The sequence below is a fragment of the Scyliorhinus canicula genome, chromosome 21 (assembly GCF_902713615.1).
Source record: "Scyliorhinus canicula chromosome 21, sScyCan1.1, whole genome shotgun sequence".
Classification (NCBI taxonomy): Eukaryota; Metazoa; Chordata; class Chondrichthyes; order Carcharhiniformes; family Scyliorhinidae; genus Scyliorhinus; species Scyliorhinus canicula.
In genome coordinates this window covers 65,205,839-65,223,851 of record NC_052166.1, presented here as the reverse complement: position 1 = coordinate 65,223,851, position 18,013 = coordinate 65,205,839, and the positions used below count along the sequence as shown (strand labels likewise).

The 18,013-nt window shown below is 41.1% G+C and overlaps 1 protein-coding gene across 7 annotated transcripts in view; it reads left to right on the top strand.

The window, feature by feature from the left end:
• The window catches only part of prrc2b (proline-rich coiled-coil 2B), a 79,632-nt gene extending 61,619 nt beyond the window's left edge, over positions 1-18,013 (top strand). For 4 of the 7 annotated variants that reach the window (XM_038781697.1, XM_038781696.1, XM_038781695.1 and 1 more), the window contains 8 exons: positions 225-334; positions 670-794; positions 1,186-1,420; positions 3,801-3,980; positions 9,096-9,184; positions 9,767-9,872; positions 11,384-11,602; positions 12,693-12,890. In XM_038781697.1, the coding sequence (XP_038637625.1) occupies positions 225-334; positions 670-794; positions 1,186-1,420; positions 3,801-3,980; positions 9,096-9,184; positions 9,767-9,872; positions 11,384-11,602; positions 12,693-12,890 (1,262 nt within the window). Of the gene's footprint in view, positions 1-224; positions 335-669; positions 795-1,185; positions 1,421-3,800; positions 3,981-9,095; positions 9,185-9,316; positions 9,386-9,766; positions 9,873-11,383; positions 11,613-12,692 lie in introns of those variants that run through there. The other 3 variants (XM_038781694.1, XM_038781698.1, XM_038781699.1) reach the window with 3 other exon arrangements.

The window sequence follows — 18,013 nt, the reverse complement described above, 5'->3', positions numbered from 1 at the left end:
GGATGCACCGTTTACTTCATAACTTCATACCTAAATGAAAATCCTTTACCAGCTGAGCTTTGTATAAAAGAGTCAGCTCCTTGTGGGGGAATGAGAGCTTCACATTCTCTCCCAGAAAGACGATCCCCGGCTTTAAGAAAACACCTGTTGGATTTGTTTTCCTTGTCCTGGGGAAGCAAGACATTACAAGTAGAAGAAAGATTTTTCTGTGTTTTTTTTTTCAGGGAGCCATATTTCTCCTCTGTACATGGATGGTCATGTGTTTGCCAGTCAGACCCGACTCCTTCCTCAATCGATTCCGCAGCAACAAGGTTTCCAGGCTGGACTCTCTCAGGTAATAGTGGAATTTCCATTGCATTTTTCTATGAAAGGTATCGTTTACGTATCTGTACTTCCCACTTGTTGAAAAACTTTCCAGCAATAGTGGTGTGCCAACACCTGCTGCATTAGCCTGAATGTGCAGTTGTTTAGAAACACTAGCACTATTGAGATATAGTTGACTAATGAGTTATAGTGAGGCGCTGTATTAAATGACAGACACCACTACTTGCAGTGTAACCGAATATAATGAGATTTTACCCCTGCACGGGGATCAGGGGGGGAATTGGATGTCTATTTTAACTTCAATGTTTGTTATCTCGGCTGCTTACCTATCTCTCCTTTCTTTAGGCTGCTGCACACCAGATTCCGATTCCCATGCACACATCCTTACAAGCCCAGGCACCCCTGGGATTGCGGAATGGACTGCCCGTCTCTCAGTCCCAGGAAATGTTTGGCTCAATGCAACCATTCAGGTACCGTGCATACCATTTCAGCACAACCGGGAATTGCCCGAGGCTTCCATTTATTTTGTTTTGGGATGACAAATACAAAGTACTGTATTTTTTCCATCTGCTCTGTAAATTTCCGTGGGCAATATTTAATTTTGTTACACAAATTAAAAGTTGGATCAAGTTTTAAAACACTTCATCCCTTTTAATGTAATTGTTTTCAATACTTGGCATGCATTAAAGTTGGATTCTAGTTAATTCTATCACCATTTCACTGTGAAAAGTGCGATATCAAGACACTTGATTGATTATTTGATTGAGTATGTGATTTATTGAAGGTTTCGGTCTGTTATTGTTTGTTCGTGAGTATGTAGAGAGATGATTTCAATTAATTTCTAGTTGATATTTTTCACAGATCGCAAGTGTACATGCACCCCAGCCTGTCTCAACCGTCCACAATGGTCCTCTCGGGGGCTCCTCTGAAAACTCCATATACGGCGTTCCCTGCTGTTTCAGCCTCTGATATGGTGAAGCCACAACCAGGCTCCCATTACCAAGCAATTGGTGGAAATCAACCTCTCATGTATGAAAGCCAACTGAACCAGCCTGGACTCACCACTTCACAGATCATGGACTCACAGCTAATACAGGTTTAGGAAATTCTTACAACTCCTGTGCAGCAGAAAATGCACATTTTTATTTCAGTAGGAATCTGTGGGCGTTTGAAAAATAAAATAAAAACACCTGGAGTTTCCACTCGTAATAAAAAGCAATTTACTGCAGATGCTGGAATCTGAAGCGAAAGAGAAAATGCCGGAAAACCTCAGCAGGTCTGGCAGCATCTGTAGAGAGAGAAAAGAGCTAATGTTTCAAGTCCAATGACTCTTTGTCAAAGCTTTGACAGAGTCATCGGACTCGAAACGTTAGCTCTTTTCTGTCCCTACGGATGCTGCCAGACCTGCTGAGATTTTCCAGCATTTTCTCTTTCGTTTCCACTCATGATTTGCTTTGGGTTTGAGCTCAACACTCTGCATTTGTTGTGGAAATTTGTTGATCCATACGACCATTACATGCCACTCGTTTACTTTAAAAAACATAGCATTAAATATCTTAGTGCCTTACTCATTGAATATTGTTATTGATGTAAAATGTGCATAACTTGTGTGCAATTGTAGTCTCCTCACCTAAAGAATTATATACTTGTCTTCAGAGAGATGCAATTAAAGTTAATTAGATTGATTCTTACGGTGGGAAGGCTGTCATCAGAGGGACTTAGTAGACTAGATCTATAATTTCCTGGTTTTAGAAGAATGAGAGGTGATCTCATTGAAATGGGCAGCATAGAAGCTTCACAGCGCCAGGATCCCAGGTTCGATTCCTGGCTTGGGTCACTGTCTATGCAGAGTCTGCATGTTCTCCCCGTGTCTGTGGGTTTCCTCCGGGTGCTCTGGTTTTCTCCCACAGTCAAAAGATGTGCAGGTTCGATGGGTTGGCTATGCTAAATTGCCCTTAGTGTTCAAAAACAAAAAGGTTAGATGGGGTTATACGGGGATAGGGTGGAGGTGTGGGTATATATAGGGTGGAGGTATGGGCTTGGGTAGGGTGCTCTTTCCAAGGGCTGATGCTGACTCGATGGACTAAATGGCCTCCTTCTGCACTGTAAATTCTATGATTCTATGGAATGCAGAGAGGCTGGTGAGTCCAGAACTAGGGGTTGAAGGCATTTGGTAATGATATGAGAATTGTTGAACATATTCAAGATTGAGATCCATTGTTTTTGGACACTGAGAGTCCAGGTTTCTGGATATAGGGTGGGAAATGGAACTGAGGTCAAAGATCTGGCATGATCTTATTTTGAATGGTGTGAAAGGCCGAATGGCCCACTCCTTGTTCCTGTCATTTATGTTCCAATGCAAAATCTGAGCTTTGGCCAAGAAATTCTGCTGTGATGTTTTTGGATCAGGATTAATGGTTAGGATTTCATTCAGATTTATAGAATATTAGCATCAGATAAGTAGACGTGTGTTGGATGGAAATAGAATGGAACCGGCAAAGAATATATTTGGAAGATTGAGACAGGAAAGAATAGGATTGGCACATTTTGGGAGATGTCAAGGGTTAGAGTAATTAATGTTGGTGAAAAGCAAAAACACTGAGTTGGAAAAGTTGCAACCAAATAAGATTGATAAAGTGAACTGTATCCATGAATCCCCTTCATTTTCAGGATGACTCCCAGGTGGCAGACCTGAGTCTTGTTCTTGCAATAATTGAATTCTGGTAGTAAATAAGCCAAGATAGTTTTTTTAAAAGTAAAGTAAAAAATCATCCTCCGGACCAGAGATAGTCCATTCAGCCCCTCGAGCCTGTTCCACCAGTCATTGAGATCATGGCTGATCTGCATCCTGGCTCCATCCACCTGCCTTGACCACATCCGTTGAGACCCTTGTCTATTGATGATTAATTCAGCTAAAATCTGCTGCTTTTTAAGAAGTTCCACACTTCTTCTGCCCTTTGTGTGAAGAAGGGTTTCCCCTTTTCTTTCTTGAATGGCCAGGCTCTGGTTTTACTGTGGTGGTGCCTTGTCCTAGATTAGCAGAACAGGTTTCTCCCTATTTACCCTCTCAATTCCTTTCAAAATCCAAAAAACCTTACCCCCTAACCTTCTATATTCCAGGGAATGCAAGCCTGCCTTATGTTAGCTTTATGCTAGCCTTCTTCACACTCTAACCCCTGGACCCTTTGTTCTTAATTCTAAGAGAGGTATCTAAATAAAATCATTTTCCTTCATGTCTGATAATGAATAGTCAGTGAAAATGTTTTGTAGGCTATGATGTGACTGCTAGATGGTGCAATTGTAGCAGATTACATTTTGCAGGTTCCCTTTACACTTGAATTATATCACTTGTGTACTCTCACAATGCATCCCATAGTCATTAAACTTTTGAATATGATGTATGTATTGTGCAGTTGACGTCTGAATGGTTTGATTTGAATATTAAACTATCTTCATTATATCTCCTACTTGTGCAGGTGACCATGTCTATGCCTGGATCCCAGCTGTCTCTGCCTAGGTTTGGCTCAGGCCAGCAGCAACTGATTGCGTTAACTCAATCCATCCAGCTTCCCCAACCACAGAGCTTGAGTGTTGGTGGGACCAGAAGGCTCTTGCCCCCAGGATCCCAGCCTCCTATTCTACCCACTGGCAGAGAGGTCAGACTAATTGGCTTAAATTTGAGACAGATTGATAGAAAGATCTATTAAATACGTAGAAATTACAACAGCACAAGCCACTCAGTCTCTGGTGTATATCCTCCCTATATGCTGTCATCCTGATCCCATGTTCCTGTCCATACACCGTCATACTGATCCCCTGTTCTTCGACCATTTATCTAATTTAACCTAACTGACCATAATCTCAAATTTGTTATTAGCAGGAATTGAACCAAAGTGTTGGAGGGTGGTGTAATGTTACACCTTGCTTTGAAAGGGTTAAGCTTGGTTAGCTTCATGCCATTTGAAGGAAAATCGCAGGAGGGGTAACTTAGAGAGATGTGGGTTTATCCAAGGCAAATTTGATAAAGGGCAGATCATGTTAAGTGATTGTAATTCCTCCATTACAACAGTGACTCCGCTTCAGAAAATGTCATTGGCTCAAAAGTGCTTTTAAAACTCTGTTGGCAGTCCCCTAACTTGTATCAAGTCCTGCTGACCCATCACACTGTCCTTACTGACCTACATCTGCTGCCGGTCTGCCAAAGCCTCAAATTTAAAATCCTCCTTGTTTTAAATCTCACTGTGGTTCCACTCCTCCCTATCTCTATAACCTCTTCGAGCTCCAACAACCCTCCAAATAAATTGTGTTCCTCCAATTCTGGCCTCTTGTACTCCCATGCTCCCTTTGTCCCAACTTTTGTGGTAATGTCTACAGCTATGTCAGCTCAAAGCTCTTTCACTCCTTGATCAAGATTTTAGTTACTTCCTCTCGTCTCCTTTAGCCCTGTCCGTTTTCACCTGTTATGTTTCTGTGCACCTTGGGATGTTTTCGTGCTTCAAAGGTCCTATTTAAATGCAACTTATTAAAATTAGGAGACTGTGAATCTGATCTGCTTTTTCAAAATTTTGAAAGGATTTGTAACATTTCTTCCACTCAGGACATGAGAATGACAACAGATTTTCCTGTTTATATAGTACCTTCATCAGAACACTTCAAAGGCCAGAAAGAGTAGAGGGGAGGTGAAAAGAAACATTTAATGTAAAAGGTTATTACATAACATAAGGAATAGGAGTAGGCCACAGAGACCCCTCAAGCCTGCTGTGCTACTTAATAAGATCATGTCTGATCTACAAACCCAACAACAGTTCCCTGCCCGATCCTCGCATCCTTTATTTCTTAGAGTCCAATGATGCATCAAACTCAACGTCCACAGTCCTTTGGGGGAGAGAATTCCAACGGTTCACAACCTCCGAGTGAAGAAATTTCTCTTCATCTCAGTTTGAAATAGCTGGTCATATCCTGGGAACAAAGCCCCTTAATTCTAGATTCGCTCAGTTTAAAATAGCTGGTCCTATCCTGGGAACAAAGCCCCTTAATTCTAGATTCTCTCAGTTTGAAATAGCTGGTCATATCCTGGGAACAAAGCCCCTTAATTCTAGATTCTCCAGTCAGAGGCAACATCCTCTCGACGCTTACCCTGCCAAGTCTGTTCAGAATTTTACAGCTTCAATAAACCATCTCTCATTCTTCTAAATTTCGGAGTGTAGAGGCCCACTCTGCTCAATCCTTCATAGGAAAACCCCCTCATCCCAGGAATTAATCTGGTGAACCTTTGTTCACCTCCAAGACAAGCCTTGGATACATAGTGACTAAATTTGTACACACAACTCCACGTGTGGTCTCACTAAGGCCCTGTACAATTGCAGCGAAGCTTCCTTCCTCTTGTGTTTCAACCCTCTTACAACTAAGAATATAATTAATATGCACAACGCATTGATTATATATTAATGATTTGGATTTGGATGAAGAAATTTGCAAATGGTACCAAAGTAGGAAGTATAATTAATTCTTTAGAAGACCAAATGAATTTGGCTAGAAAGTGACAGAATTGAGTGTCAGTGATTGGGGGCTGATGGATTTTCAGTTTTAAGAAATAGCAGCAGTCATTATACTTCTGACTGGAAATGGGCTAGGTGCAGTTTGGAAGTTGTTAGCGGGAGAGAATCTCGAAAAAAATCACTCAATGCTCAGGGCTGGTCCTTGCATCAAATGTTTATTACGCCAGGAGGGAGATGGCATCTGTTAAAGACCAGTGCCTCCCCGCCGAACAAAGGAAAAACATTCATTCTTATACATTTTCCAACAGCCCATAACGGCTGGACCTTGTCCAATAATCGCGATTATAGATTACATACATTAGTCACATATCCAGTTAAATTTGGCATTACGTAAAGTAGTTTGTACATGATCAGCTCATGACCTTATGGACACAACTCATGGTACCTTGTTAATATTATCTTCCCTGTCTCCATCTGGAGTCCTTGAGTCTACAATGCTCCTTGTCCTGTGGGCCTCCTTATCACTCCCTGTGAATGCCTCCCTTAACCCTACATGTCTGTTTTCCGTTTAAGACCCTAGATCATCTGCTAGTATCAGCCACCATGATCTCCCTGAGCATTCTTTTGACTGTACTAATTGTCTGTTTATACCAGTTTGCGACTCACCCGGGTAATTGTGTTCAGGAATGTGGCCATTTTGTGTCTTTAGTATTCTGAACCTTGCTAACATGGTGGAGCTGCATGTCAGTCCTTTCTGATCATATAGTGATTCTTAGATTATAAAATTACACACATTCAGATTTATACAATATCCATCTCTGTACAGGCACCTAAGCTGCATGTCTGTCCTTTCCGATCGTATGCACCCTTTGTCTGAACCCTTCTCTAAATCTACCTTCAATAGAAGCACAGAGATGTTGGGCTACAGGTTCACAGGACATTAAGGGCAGAACTTCCAGTTGATAAAACTGTAAGAAAAGATAATTGATTAATAGGTTTAAACAATGTTAAGAGGGAATCATGAGCTGATATGTAACCGGTGTTTTGCTTCATAATGCGAGGTGCCATGGAACTTTTATATAAGGGTGCAGATTATGCTTCCTGTTTTAAGATGGCCTTCGTATTTAGAGATTGCAAATGTGAAAAGCAATTGTGTTTTTTATCATTAGAACATTGCAGATTGGAAAGCAATATGATGGAAAACTTTTCAAAATATGGCCAATAAATGCAGCACGTTTTCCCTCCAGTCGAGGGGCCTAGAACAAGGGTCTCAGAGGTGCAAAACAAAATGAAATGCAAGAGAATTAAAACAAGGAAAATTTCATGACGAGGCTAGTTATGAGGCTATGGAATTCACTTTCAGAGTTAGCGGATGTAGCAGCAACTATGATGTGCATTCAATAGACAAGACAGGTGCTGAAGGAAAATGGAATGAGGGGATAAGGGAGCAAGGCAGGTACACGTGGTTCGGATTGTTTGCTGGCGTGATATGCAAATGCCAACATTGAATAGTTGGGCTGAATGTCCTGTTGTAGCAATATTGAAGAAAAGTCTGTTATTATATTTGAGGAAGTTAAAATAAATGCTGAAAAATTATTAAAGGTTACAAGTAGAGAGCAGAGGAGTTGGTATACAAAGAGAACAAAGAACAATACAATACAGCCCCTTCGGCCCTCCAAGCTTGTACCAGTCATGATAGCAGCCAAAACCCTCAGCACTTCCTTGTGCCGTATCCCTCTATACCCATCCTATCCATGTATTTGTCAAGATGCCTTTTGAACGGCGTTAATGTATCTGCTTCCACAACCTCCCCTGACAATGCGTTCCAGACATTCACCACCCTCTGCTTAAAAAACCTGCCTCGCACATCTCCTCTAAACTTTATCCCACGGACTTTAAACCTATGTCCCCTGGTGACTGACCCTTCCACCCTGGGAAAGAGTGCCTGCCCATCCACTCTATCCAAACCCCTCATAATCTTGTAGACCTCCATCAGATCACCCCTCAACTTCCGTCTTTCTAATGAAAACAGTCTGAGTCTATTCAGCCCCTCCACATAGCTTTTTAAAAATAAATTTAGAGTACCCAATTATTTTTTCCAATTAAGGGGCAATTTAACGTGGCCAATCCACCTATCCTGCACATCTTTTTGGGTTGTGGGGGTGAAACCCACGCAGACACGGGGAGAATGTGCAAACTCCTCACGGACAGTGACCCAGAGTCGGGATTCAAACCTGTCTCCTCAGCGCCGTAGGCAGCAATGCTAACCACTGTGCCACCGTGCTGCCCTTGCCCCTCCACATAGCTGGCACCCTCCAGACCAGGCAACATCCTGGTAAACCTCCTCTGCACACTCTCCAAAGCCTCCACATCCTTCTGGTAGTGTGGCGACCAGAATTGTACGCAATATTTAAGTGAGACCATACCACGGTTAGAACATAGAACATACAGTGCAGAAGGAGGCCATTTGGTCCATCAAGTCTGCACCGACCCACTTAAGCCCTCACTTCCACCCTATCCCTGTAACCCAATAACCCCATCTAACCTTTTTTGGTCACTATGGGCAATTTATCATGGCTAATCCACCTAACCTGCACGTCTTTGGACAGTGGGAGGAAACCGGAGCACCTGGAGGAAACCCACGCAGACACGGGGAGAACGTGCAGACTCTGCACAGACAGTGACCTAGCGAGGAATCGAACCTGGGATCTTGGCGCTGTGAAGCCACAGTGCTAGCCACTTGTGCTACCTTGCTGCCCACAAGGTTCTATACAACTGTAGCATGACGTTCCAGTTTTTATACTCGATGCCCCGTCCAATGAGGGCAAGTATTCCGTATGCTTCCTTGACTACCTTGTCCACTTGTGTTGTTACTTTCAAAGATCTGTGGACTTGCATGCCCAGATCTCTCTTACTTTCTATACTCTTAAGAGTTTTGCCATTTACGTATATTTCCCCTCTGTTAGGCCCACCAAAATGCCTTGCCTCATATTTGTCCGGATTAAACTCCATTTGCCGTTTCTCTGCCCAAGTCTCCAACCTATCTATGTCCTGCTGTATCTTCTGACAGTTCTCAACACTATCTGCCACTCCACCAATCTTGGTGTCATCCGCAAACTAGCACTGGTAGAGCACAGGTACAATTGACTGAATGGCAACCTTGGATGATTTTGAATTAGCAAAGCAACAAGATGGTATATTTATGTAAGCATATAGCCAGGAATAAAGGTTAGTGTCATTTTAAAGTCTTTTAAAAACATCATTTCTTTTCAGATTCCTCAAATGGACCTGAAAGCATTTCAGTTTGCTGACAAGCAGGTTTCCTCTGGGATGTCTGGTGGTCCTGTCCCAAACCTCTTCAGGTAACCAAAACCTTCCTGTGTTGATTGTGATTTTTGTACATTTTTTGAAATGCAGTGAAAATTTGTTTTTTAAAAGGGGGGTCATAATTTAAACAGGATCTAATGCTTAAAGGTGATAAACCTTTTATTTAGGTATGCAGTAAACACGAGGCCAAATAATGGTTCCCTACATGGAAAGAATTAAAGTGAATTTAAGACCGACAGAAAAAAAGAGAGATGCAATTGAACCTAGCGAAAGGTTACCTGGAGAGATGAATCTTCATTGCAGAATATTATAGATTTATTCAAGTCCTGGATCTACATTATTCAAATGTAGAAAAGACGCAGACTGACTCAAGAGATTCGCATCTTTAAAGGGAGAAAATTAATTGGTCAATGACAAGACTGAAGATACTGTAACCGGACCAAGTGAGGAACAGATGGCATTAACATAGGGTTAATAAATTTGGAATCCATTAAACTGTGCAGTTGGCTTACAAATAAACAGTGATTGAATTTAACAAAGTTGGTAACGGTTCAAATCTGTCAACCATCTTAAATGCGCTCAAATGTGTTACAGTTCCTGTTTGTGCTTCATTTTAGACCCAGTTGTACAAGCCCAAATGGGAAGACTTCTGGACCCGGATCAGCTGCTAATGTAATGGGCCTGAATATACCAGGCGCCATCCAGGGTCACTATGCCCAACAGGTTTGTGATTGTACCCCTGGTTGGCAGTTTGAAATGTAAAAATACAAAAGAGGACTCTGAATAGAATTGATGAGCTGGACACAGATTATGATGGGTACATGATATAAAAGCATTTGTGAAGATAAAGCTCCGGTTTAGAGTTGTTGTCACATGTACCGAGGTACAGTGAAAAGTATTGTTCTGTGCAAAGTCCATGCATGAAAAAGCATAGGACATATGATAAATACAGGTGAGGGCAGAACTGAGAGCTGTACAATTCCAATTACAGGGATTAAGTAGTAATTTAAGGAAATTTGGGTGACTGCTACTAAACAAAAAAATTGTTAGAGCATGAGAGTATAAGGACATTATGGCAGGTGGTGGAAAGGGTAAATTGGTTTTGTTAAAATGATAGAACTGGTTGGAAACCATTAAGTGTCTACCATAGGCCACTAAACAGTGGAAATGAGACGGGACATAAAGACCTGGACATGTTCAAGAATCACAGAGAAACAATGGGCGATTTTAAGTATACAAAGATAAACGGTGGTTAAAATTAATGGTGGCAAAATTTCTCGTGCGTCCAGTGTTGATTGATTGATTCTGTGACTCAACAAAGAAGAAGGCAGTGCTGAAATATAATTCTCAGAAGTGAGTAACAGATAAAAGAGGAAAGCAGCTGGAAAACGATAGCTACAGCGTAATGAGATTAAATGTAAGGATTGAAAAGGAGAGGGAACACTCAATGGTAAAGGTATCTAACTGTTTCCAACGGCAGAAGGGTCAGGGCGGCACGGTAGCACAGTGGTTAGCCCTGTTACTTAACAGCGCCAGGATCCCAGCTTTGATTCCTGGCTTGGGTCACTGACTGTGCGGAGTCTGCAAGTTCTCCCTGTGTCTGCATGGGTTTCCTCCAGGTGCTCCGGTTTCCTCCCACAAGTCCCGAAAGACTTGTTTGGACATTCTGAATTCTTCCTCTGTGTACCTGAACAGGCGCCGGAGTGTGGCGACTAGGGGGGTTTCACAGTAACTTCATTGAACTGTTAATGTAAGCCTACTTGGGACTGTAATAAAGATTATTATTATAAGTACCCAGAGGGCCCAGATTTAAGATGATGGCAAAAGAGCTGGAGGCAACATGGGGAGGTATATTTATTACAGTGAATTTTTGTGATCTCAAACCCATTTCCTGGAAGAAGATCAATAATAAGAATACGTTATGGAGAAATGTATAATTATTTGGAAAAAAATGTTTGATGGAGAAAGGATAGGTGTTGGGACTAAACCTTTGTTTGTGATCCAGCAGAGAAAAGATAGCCTGAATGCATCAGTCCAGTTGGGTTGTTAATTTCCATCAGTAGAATTGTGATTTATATCAACCATACAGTTGACACTCGTTTGTGATCAGCAGGCGCAATTAGATGTATTTTATGGAAATACAAAGGTGCGTCTTGTAAACTATTAATACCTAGCATCAACTAATAAAAAACATTTACTTTCTTTTCCGTATCCCCCCCCTTCATTTTACTCAGATGCCACCTCCACCCCAGGGCAACATGATCATGCACATGAGACCTCCCAATGTCGGAACCTATCCTACTCCAATTCAGCGTCCCGTAATGCAGATGAACAAAGGCCCCATTGCATCCCCCATCATAGTACGCCCACCACGAATGCACAGCTCTGGTCGAGAGAATTCTGCAACTACAATTCGAGCTTGCAACTCTGAAAGGGGAGAAGAGGACCTCAAGGTGAGCAAATGTAAATATTACAAAGACTCCAGAGCACTTGTTCTGTTTCCTACCCCGTTTCCGGTTTCCATAAAACAAGCTCTTTTGTCATGCTCCTGTTGATCACCGTCTTGCTCCGTCTCCAGCAGACAAATGTTTGCCTGTCACAGCTGGTGCACTGAAATGTGTGATCTGACTGTTACAGTATGCAGAATGAATGGGTGTGATAAATGGAGCATGACAAACAAATACTTCTCTGTGAAAATTGTCTCTTCCTGATGTGGGAATGTTTAACCTAATCCTTGAGTCACTAAGCTTCCAGAGTGGAAATTGGAGTGGGGGGAAAAGAGAGAGCATTCCCTTGAAATTGAGAAATATTTGCAGATTACCAATTTAAAAAAATATTAATTTAGAGTAATTAAGGGGCAGTTTAGCGTGGCCAATTCCCCTAACCTCATCTTTGGGTTGTGAGGGTGAGACCCACGCCGACACGGGGAGACTCCACACGAACAGTGACCTGGGGCTGTGGTCGAACCCGGGTCCTCAGCGCCATCAGGCAGCAATGCATACCAGATTAAAATAAAATAATGTTCTCCCCCAAATTGTTCTCACTTACAAACTGCAGTATAAAATTATCCACATTCAGCTCTGGTAAGCTGAAGCTGAAGATCCTCTACTTGAACTATGATAAATAATAGACATCTTTTTTTCTTTTTTAAAAATAAATTTAGTGTACCCAATTATTTTTTTCTAATTGAGGGCAATTTAGCATGGCCAGTCCATCTACCTGCACATCTTTGGGTTGTGGGGGTGAAACCCACGCAGACATGGGGAGAATGTGCAAACTCCACACGGACAGTGACCCAGGTCCTCAGCACCAGTGCTAACCAGTGTGCTACCGTGCTGAACTGTTATAGACATCTTTTATCTGCTATGAAGCGAAAGGACAATTATGTAACTTAATTTTACATTGTGTAAATTGGTCAAATTTCAGAGAACGTGATTCTAAAGAAAAAATGTCTAGTTCGAAGCCTAGTCTCTGTCAATCCTATAATGGGCTGAACACTCTTATGATGGTAATACTAAAAGCCTCCTACATTTATTTTCAAAGGCTAAACAGAGAGCAGAGGTGCTACAGTTGACCCAGAAGTTCTTTGAACAGCATCAGCAGGGGAAGCTTGCTAACCTTGGGCAGAAAATGGAACCAGGCACTGCTATTGCTGATCACGGAGAAGAAAGCTCCACCTTAAATGTACCGAATATTCAGGACCCAGCCAGTGAGGCTGTGACACAGGAGAGAGCTGTTTGAACTGGACCAGTTGAGCACCATGGCATTAAAGTGGAAGATGGGGGACGCATAAGGATCCCCTGCAGTTTAAAAAAAAAAAAATGATATATATCTATATATAAAAATCAGAAAGGACTCGGGATTTCTAGAATGCTAAGACCTTCACTTTTTTTTTGTTAAATTGATGTTTCATTTGCTGCTCAGTCTTGACAAAGCAGAGAGTAAAATGGATACCAGTGCAAGGTAATGTGAACTCTGGAGGTTTTTGTACTTCTCATTGGAGAATAACTCTTAATTCAATAGCCACAGTTGAATTCAGGATTTCCAACCCACTTGGGTAAGAGCGTGTCCTTTTGAAACGTGCAGTCTGGCTGTATAGAACAGTTGTACGAGTTCTGATTTTTGGCATGTGTTTTCCTTCCTTATACAGTATGGTACACCGGACATCACTGCATCAGAACATGGTGCTTCTAACTTCAAGTGACCGGTTACTTAATGAATGGGGGACAAAAATCAAAAATATGATGTAATATGTAATATATTTCTATGGCATCCATGCAGGTAGACACAGCTGCACATTGTCACTCGATGATCCATTTCTATTTGTTTTGGGTGTGCTGTGCTGAAAGTGAAGATGTTCAGGATTAAGTACGTTTCAACTTGTAAAATTCGTAATTACTGACAGGTGAAACTTCCTCAATAGCAGTTTTGGAAAGTGTCACAATTTGTACATGTTCAAGAGTGCAGCACACAGTATTAAACAGTATTAAATTAGTCAACGCAGAATTTTAACTTTGCAAAATGGAAGTTTTAACAATAGTTAGATTATATCATTGCAGAGTGTTTTGCTGTTATTTACACATTGTGACAAATCGTATGGAATTAAGGTTACACCATTGAGATGCCGCATCAACATAAAACATAAATAATACATATTTTATCTTGCACACAAAGCAACGATTTTTTTTTTTTAATTTCAAAACGTTGCTAGCCTGCAACTTTGGAAAATTATTATTCTGTCCATAGAGTTTGTTGCCCATGTAGACTTTACTTCATGCAGTACACTTTGCCTGGAATAATTAAGAATGGATTATGGAGTAGAGGCTGCATTCCAGGATAGACAACTAAACCATTTTAAGTCATAAGTGCAAAATACAAATGGTTCTAATCCAGCACAGGAGTTTCCGTGACTGCTACCCATCAGAAGAGACACTTTGCAAAATGAGAATCCTTCCCTGGAGGAGCATGACACCAAATAAGGAAAAGATACTCATTTGTACCATGCTTTTCAGCCATGACCTGTATAGTGCATGTGGATAAATACAATAAATAAATGTGCATATGTAGTTCTGGGCACCTGCAATAAGTTAGCAACTTTAACATCAGTATTTATGGGCTACTGCAGATGGCCATATTAAAGGTAAGCTATCCTTATCTTTGGTATTTAGATTTCTACACTCCACTGTACATATTTCTCTAGCACACATGCAACATGAATTTTGTCCTCCATTTGTCAGCAAGGGACGGAATCCCATGTCAAATGTGATTTGGAATCCAAGGATTTAAGTTCCACAATGGACGTTCTGCTAAATGACCTGTGCTGAAATTTGTCCTCTGTTGTGAAGACCAAATGTGGCGGGAAAGAATTAATTCAGCTTATTTGCAACCATCCGCTTTGTTAGTACAAACCGGTCTGCTTGACAGTGTTTGTTGCTGGAGTTAACACGGTGACTGTACGATAAGTATTGAAAGTGATTTGTGTGGCACATTCCAGTTGGCGCCCGTCTGCGCTGTAATTCTGTCCAGGGGCCAATACGGTGACATTCTTGCTGCCAGTGAACTGATCCTGAGTACTGCTCTACGCTTCTCATGTTAATGAACCCAGACCAGTGCTTCTGCTGAAAGGTTAGCTGTCAGAAAAAGGATCTCCAAGGTACCCTGATGCATACAACTAAATATGGCGCCACAGTGAACTCTACAACAGCCCTGCGGAAGTGTGTATGTACTCCAGACTGAACTGAGTCCCTCGTTTTCAAGTGTGACACAGACTAGGTCCAAGTTAGGCTGGACATGGCGTAGATAGTAGGTACGACATAGATTGGCAAAACTGTTAATATTTTTACTGCATTGGGAGCTACCAATCTTTTATTTTCAGTGTTGTGATGAATTAGAATTTTTATATATTTGATTATAGTTATAAAATTTGGGAAATAAAATCGAGGAACTTAATCAGGAGCATCACTAAAGTCATCCCCTGAGGTCTAAGCTGTCATTTTGCAGTTCTTGATCTTAACTTGAGGACTAATGAAGGAAATCCATCTTGACGTTTTAATGATAGTACAGCCTTAGTGTCTCACAACACTGTTGGGTGCATCGGTAAGGAACCCTAACAGTGTAGATCAGTGTTTTACAAAGCTGTGGCACTGAGGGTCATTTAAGTACAGTCTGCAGATGATAGGTTTAGAGTTTTCTACTCGTATGTAATTATATGGAGAATTGGGAAGAACGTCAGATAGGAGACGATAAATCATGTGGTTGGGCGACTCCAAAGATAAATATGGGAAAGTTTTAAAGTCTTTTTGTTCTTGAACCCAAGTGACAGGGCTTGTTACAAGCATTATCATTTTGGCATTCAGCTTGTCTTAGTTGGGAGAGGAGGAGTGGAATAGAGACCGTTGCGTCTTTCCCTTATTTCAGCAAAACTCAAATACAGTGTCAGTACGCACATCTGTTTTAACTCTTAGCCTGTCCCTGTGGATGTTAATTTTCGCATCTAAAATGGATTATCTTTTCCCAATTAGTTTATTTACCTCGATAATATGCTGAAATTAATTGTGGCAGGATTAATCAGTATCGGTAGCTTGAGGAGCCAGGATTTTACAGTAGCTTCATCAGAACTATGACTCAGTATTTGCTTTGAAATAGATTATGCAAGCAACAGCAAAAAAGGATAAATCACTTAACATTTGGAATTGGGGGTCGAGAAACCTGAGCTGTTAATACTGCTTTTCTTGTCAAATGCTATGCTGTAGATCACTCATTTGTTAATCAGCACGTTGATTCTCCCTAAAGGAGCCTCTATTTTAATAGAGACAATGGCCTGAGAAATGGGACTGTCTTCATTTTTTTTGTAGCTTCAGAAAGTAGCAATGCATCATGGTGTGCTTCATCTGTGCAGCTAACTGGAAGCTCAGTAGAAAGTGTGCCATCTGTGATCTGGCAAAACTTTTTTCAGGATTTGCAAGTTTTCATGGGGAATGGGGGACGTTAGGTGGTCTGAAATTGTAAAGCTCTCCGTGATGACTCTGGTAACGCTCTATGCTCAACTGGCACAAGATGCACTTGTAATCCAAGTGAAAATTGGTTTGTGTTTTTTTTCTTTTCGGTTCTCCTCCTCGCAGAGAATTGGAGCGATGAGTAGGCTGAGGTGCATTCCCAAGGCGTTAAGTGGCAGGCAGCTCTGGAACTTGGATCCTTGACCATCCGGTTGCTTGTCTGCTTTATTTGTTGTGTGCTGTTGGCATTTTAATCCATTTATTTTTAGTTAGGAATTTTCCACAAGCTGTTGTACATTACTATGAAGAGATCTGTGATACCGTGCTTGAGACTCAGTCTCTGTGCTCCTACCACTGAAACCCTGATCACCGCCATGTGTGATTGTGTTGAAACCATGCCAGCGAGTGGGCAAGTCTGTCCCAGCCCACAATATAGCTGCCAGCCTTGTGCTTCTCTCTGGCGTAATCAGACAGGGAGCCTGTGGCTTGCTCCTCATATTTTCGTTTGAGCCGAAATAGTTCACTTTGGATTCAACATGGCGGGTAGATTAAATAAAAAGAAAACAGATTTGTTTTGCGTTTAAGAATTTCTCTTTAAAAGGCAAGGTTTTGCTATAAAATAGATATCCCCGTAATGCATTGCTCAGAGCGCTCGTGCAGTCAGTGAAACTGTCCCACTGATGAGTTCTTCCTCCGAATCAATGGTCTCTTCTGAACACTACATTATTTAATATGTACTGATGTGCAGAAATATGCCAGCAAAAGGGCATGTTTCACAGTGATCAATTATTTATATATTGTCTGACAACTCTGTGTAATGGTGGGGCCAAAAGACACGTGCACGTTTTCAGAAATCTGTTGGCTTGTACCTCCCTTAACTAATCCGTTACAAAGTGTTTGATTGGGTTCCTTGCTCCCAAGCATGTGACTTAAAAATTGTACAGCATATTCTGTAGTTATTGACGTATTTTTAATTGTTTTTATTTTATAATGTACAGTGAGTGGCTCAATTAACGAGAGTTATTTGCAGGCAGAGATGGTAGTTTCCAATTTGAGATGTTATCAGAGTCCAGTTTCCGAGATTCAAGGAAGATATTCCCTCAAGTAGCCTGCATTTTACTGTTAAATCCTTTGCAACGCACACATTCAGCATGATTTTAATTGATGTAGGTTCACTTTCAACATTGTCTTTAACTGGTATGCCCCTATTGTGGTGCTAAATGAACATCTTCCCTTTGTCAGTTGAATGCGATTTTATTTCGTTTTCCAAGAAATTTGTTCGGCCTGAGATGAAGAAGTGTATCATAGTTCTTGCTTTTTGTTTATTATGGGATTAATCAAATTCATATCAAACTTGTTATGCGATGGGGGGGGGGGGAGGGGCAGAGACATTTTTACGTCCTCTGTGCTCTCCTGGTGTGTTTTTGAGTATATATCTTGCGAATGTTCTGATTCCCCGTCCTATATCCTTTTATATAATTTTTTTTATAAAGTTCAACTTCTATTCCAATAAGCGTTAGAAGCTCTGAAAGAGTTACTTTATAGACATTTACCATGATCAATTTTTGTTTGTTTATAACCAGAAACGTGCATATTAGTCTTTTGGCCTTATCTTTCCTGTTTTTTTTCGTGTAGATTTGATATTTGAAAGGACAGACAGTGGATATGTTGTGTACACTGAGGAGTTATTTATTAATGAGGCTTGAACTGGTTTGGTGTGCTGGCCTCTGGTTTACAGTTCAGTACCTATTGTTTATCCTTTCAAATATGTGATTTGTAATAGCTCTTTCCATATGAAAGGATCTGGTTTATTTAAATAAAGCAGCTGATGCTTTTTTCACATGACCAAATAAAGTGTTATCTTTTTTC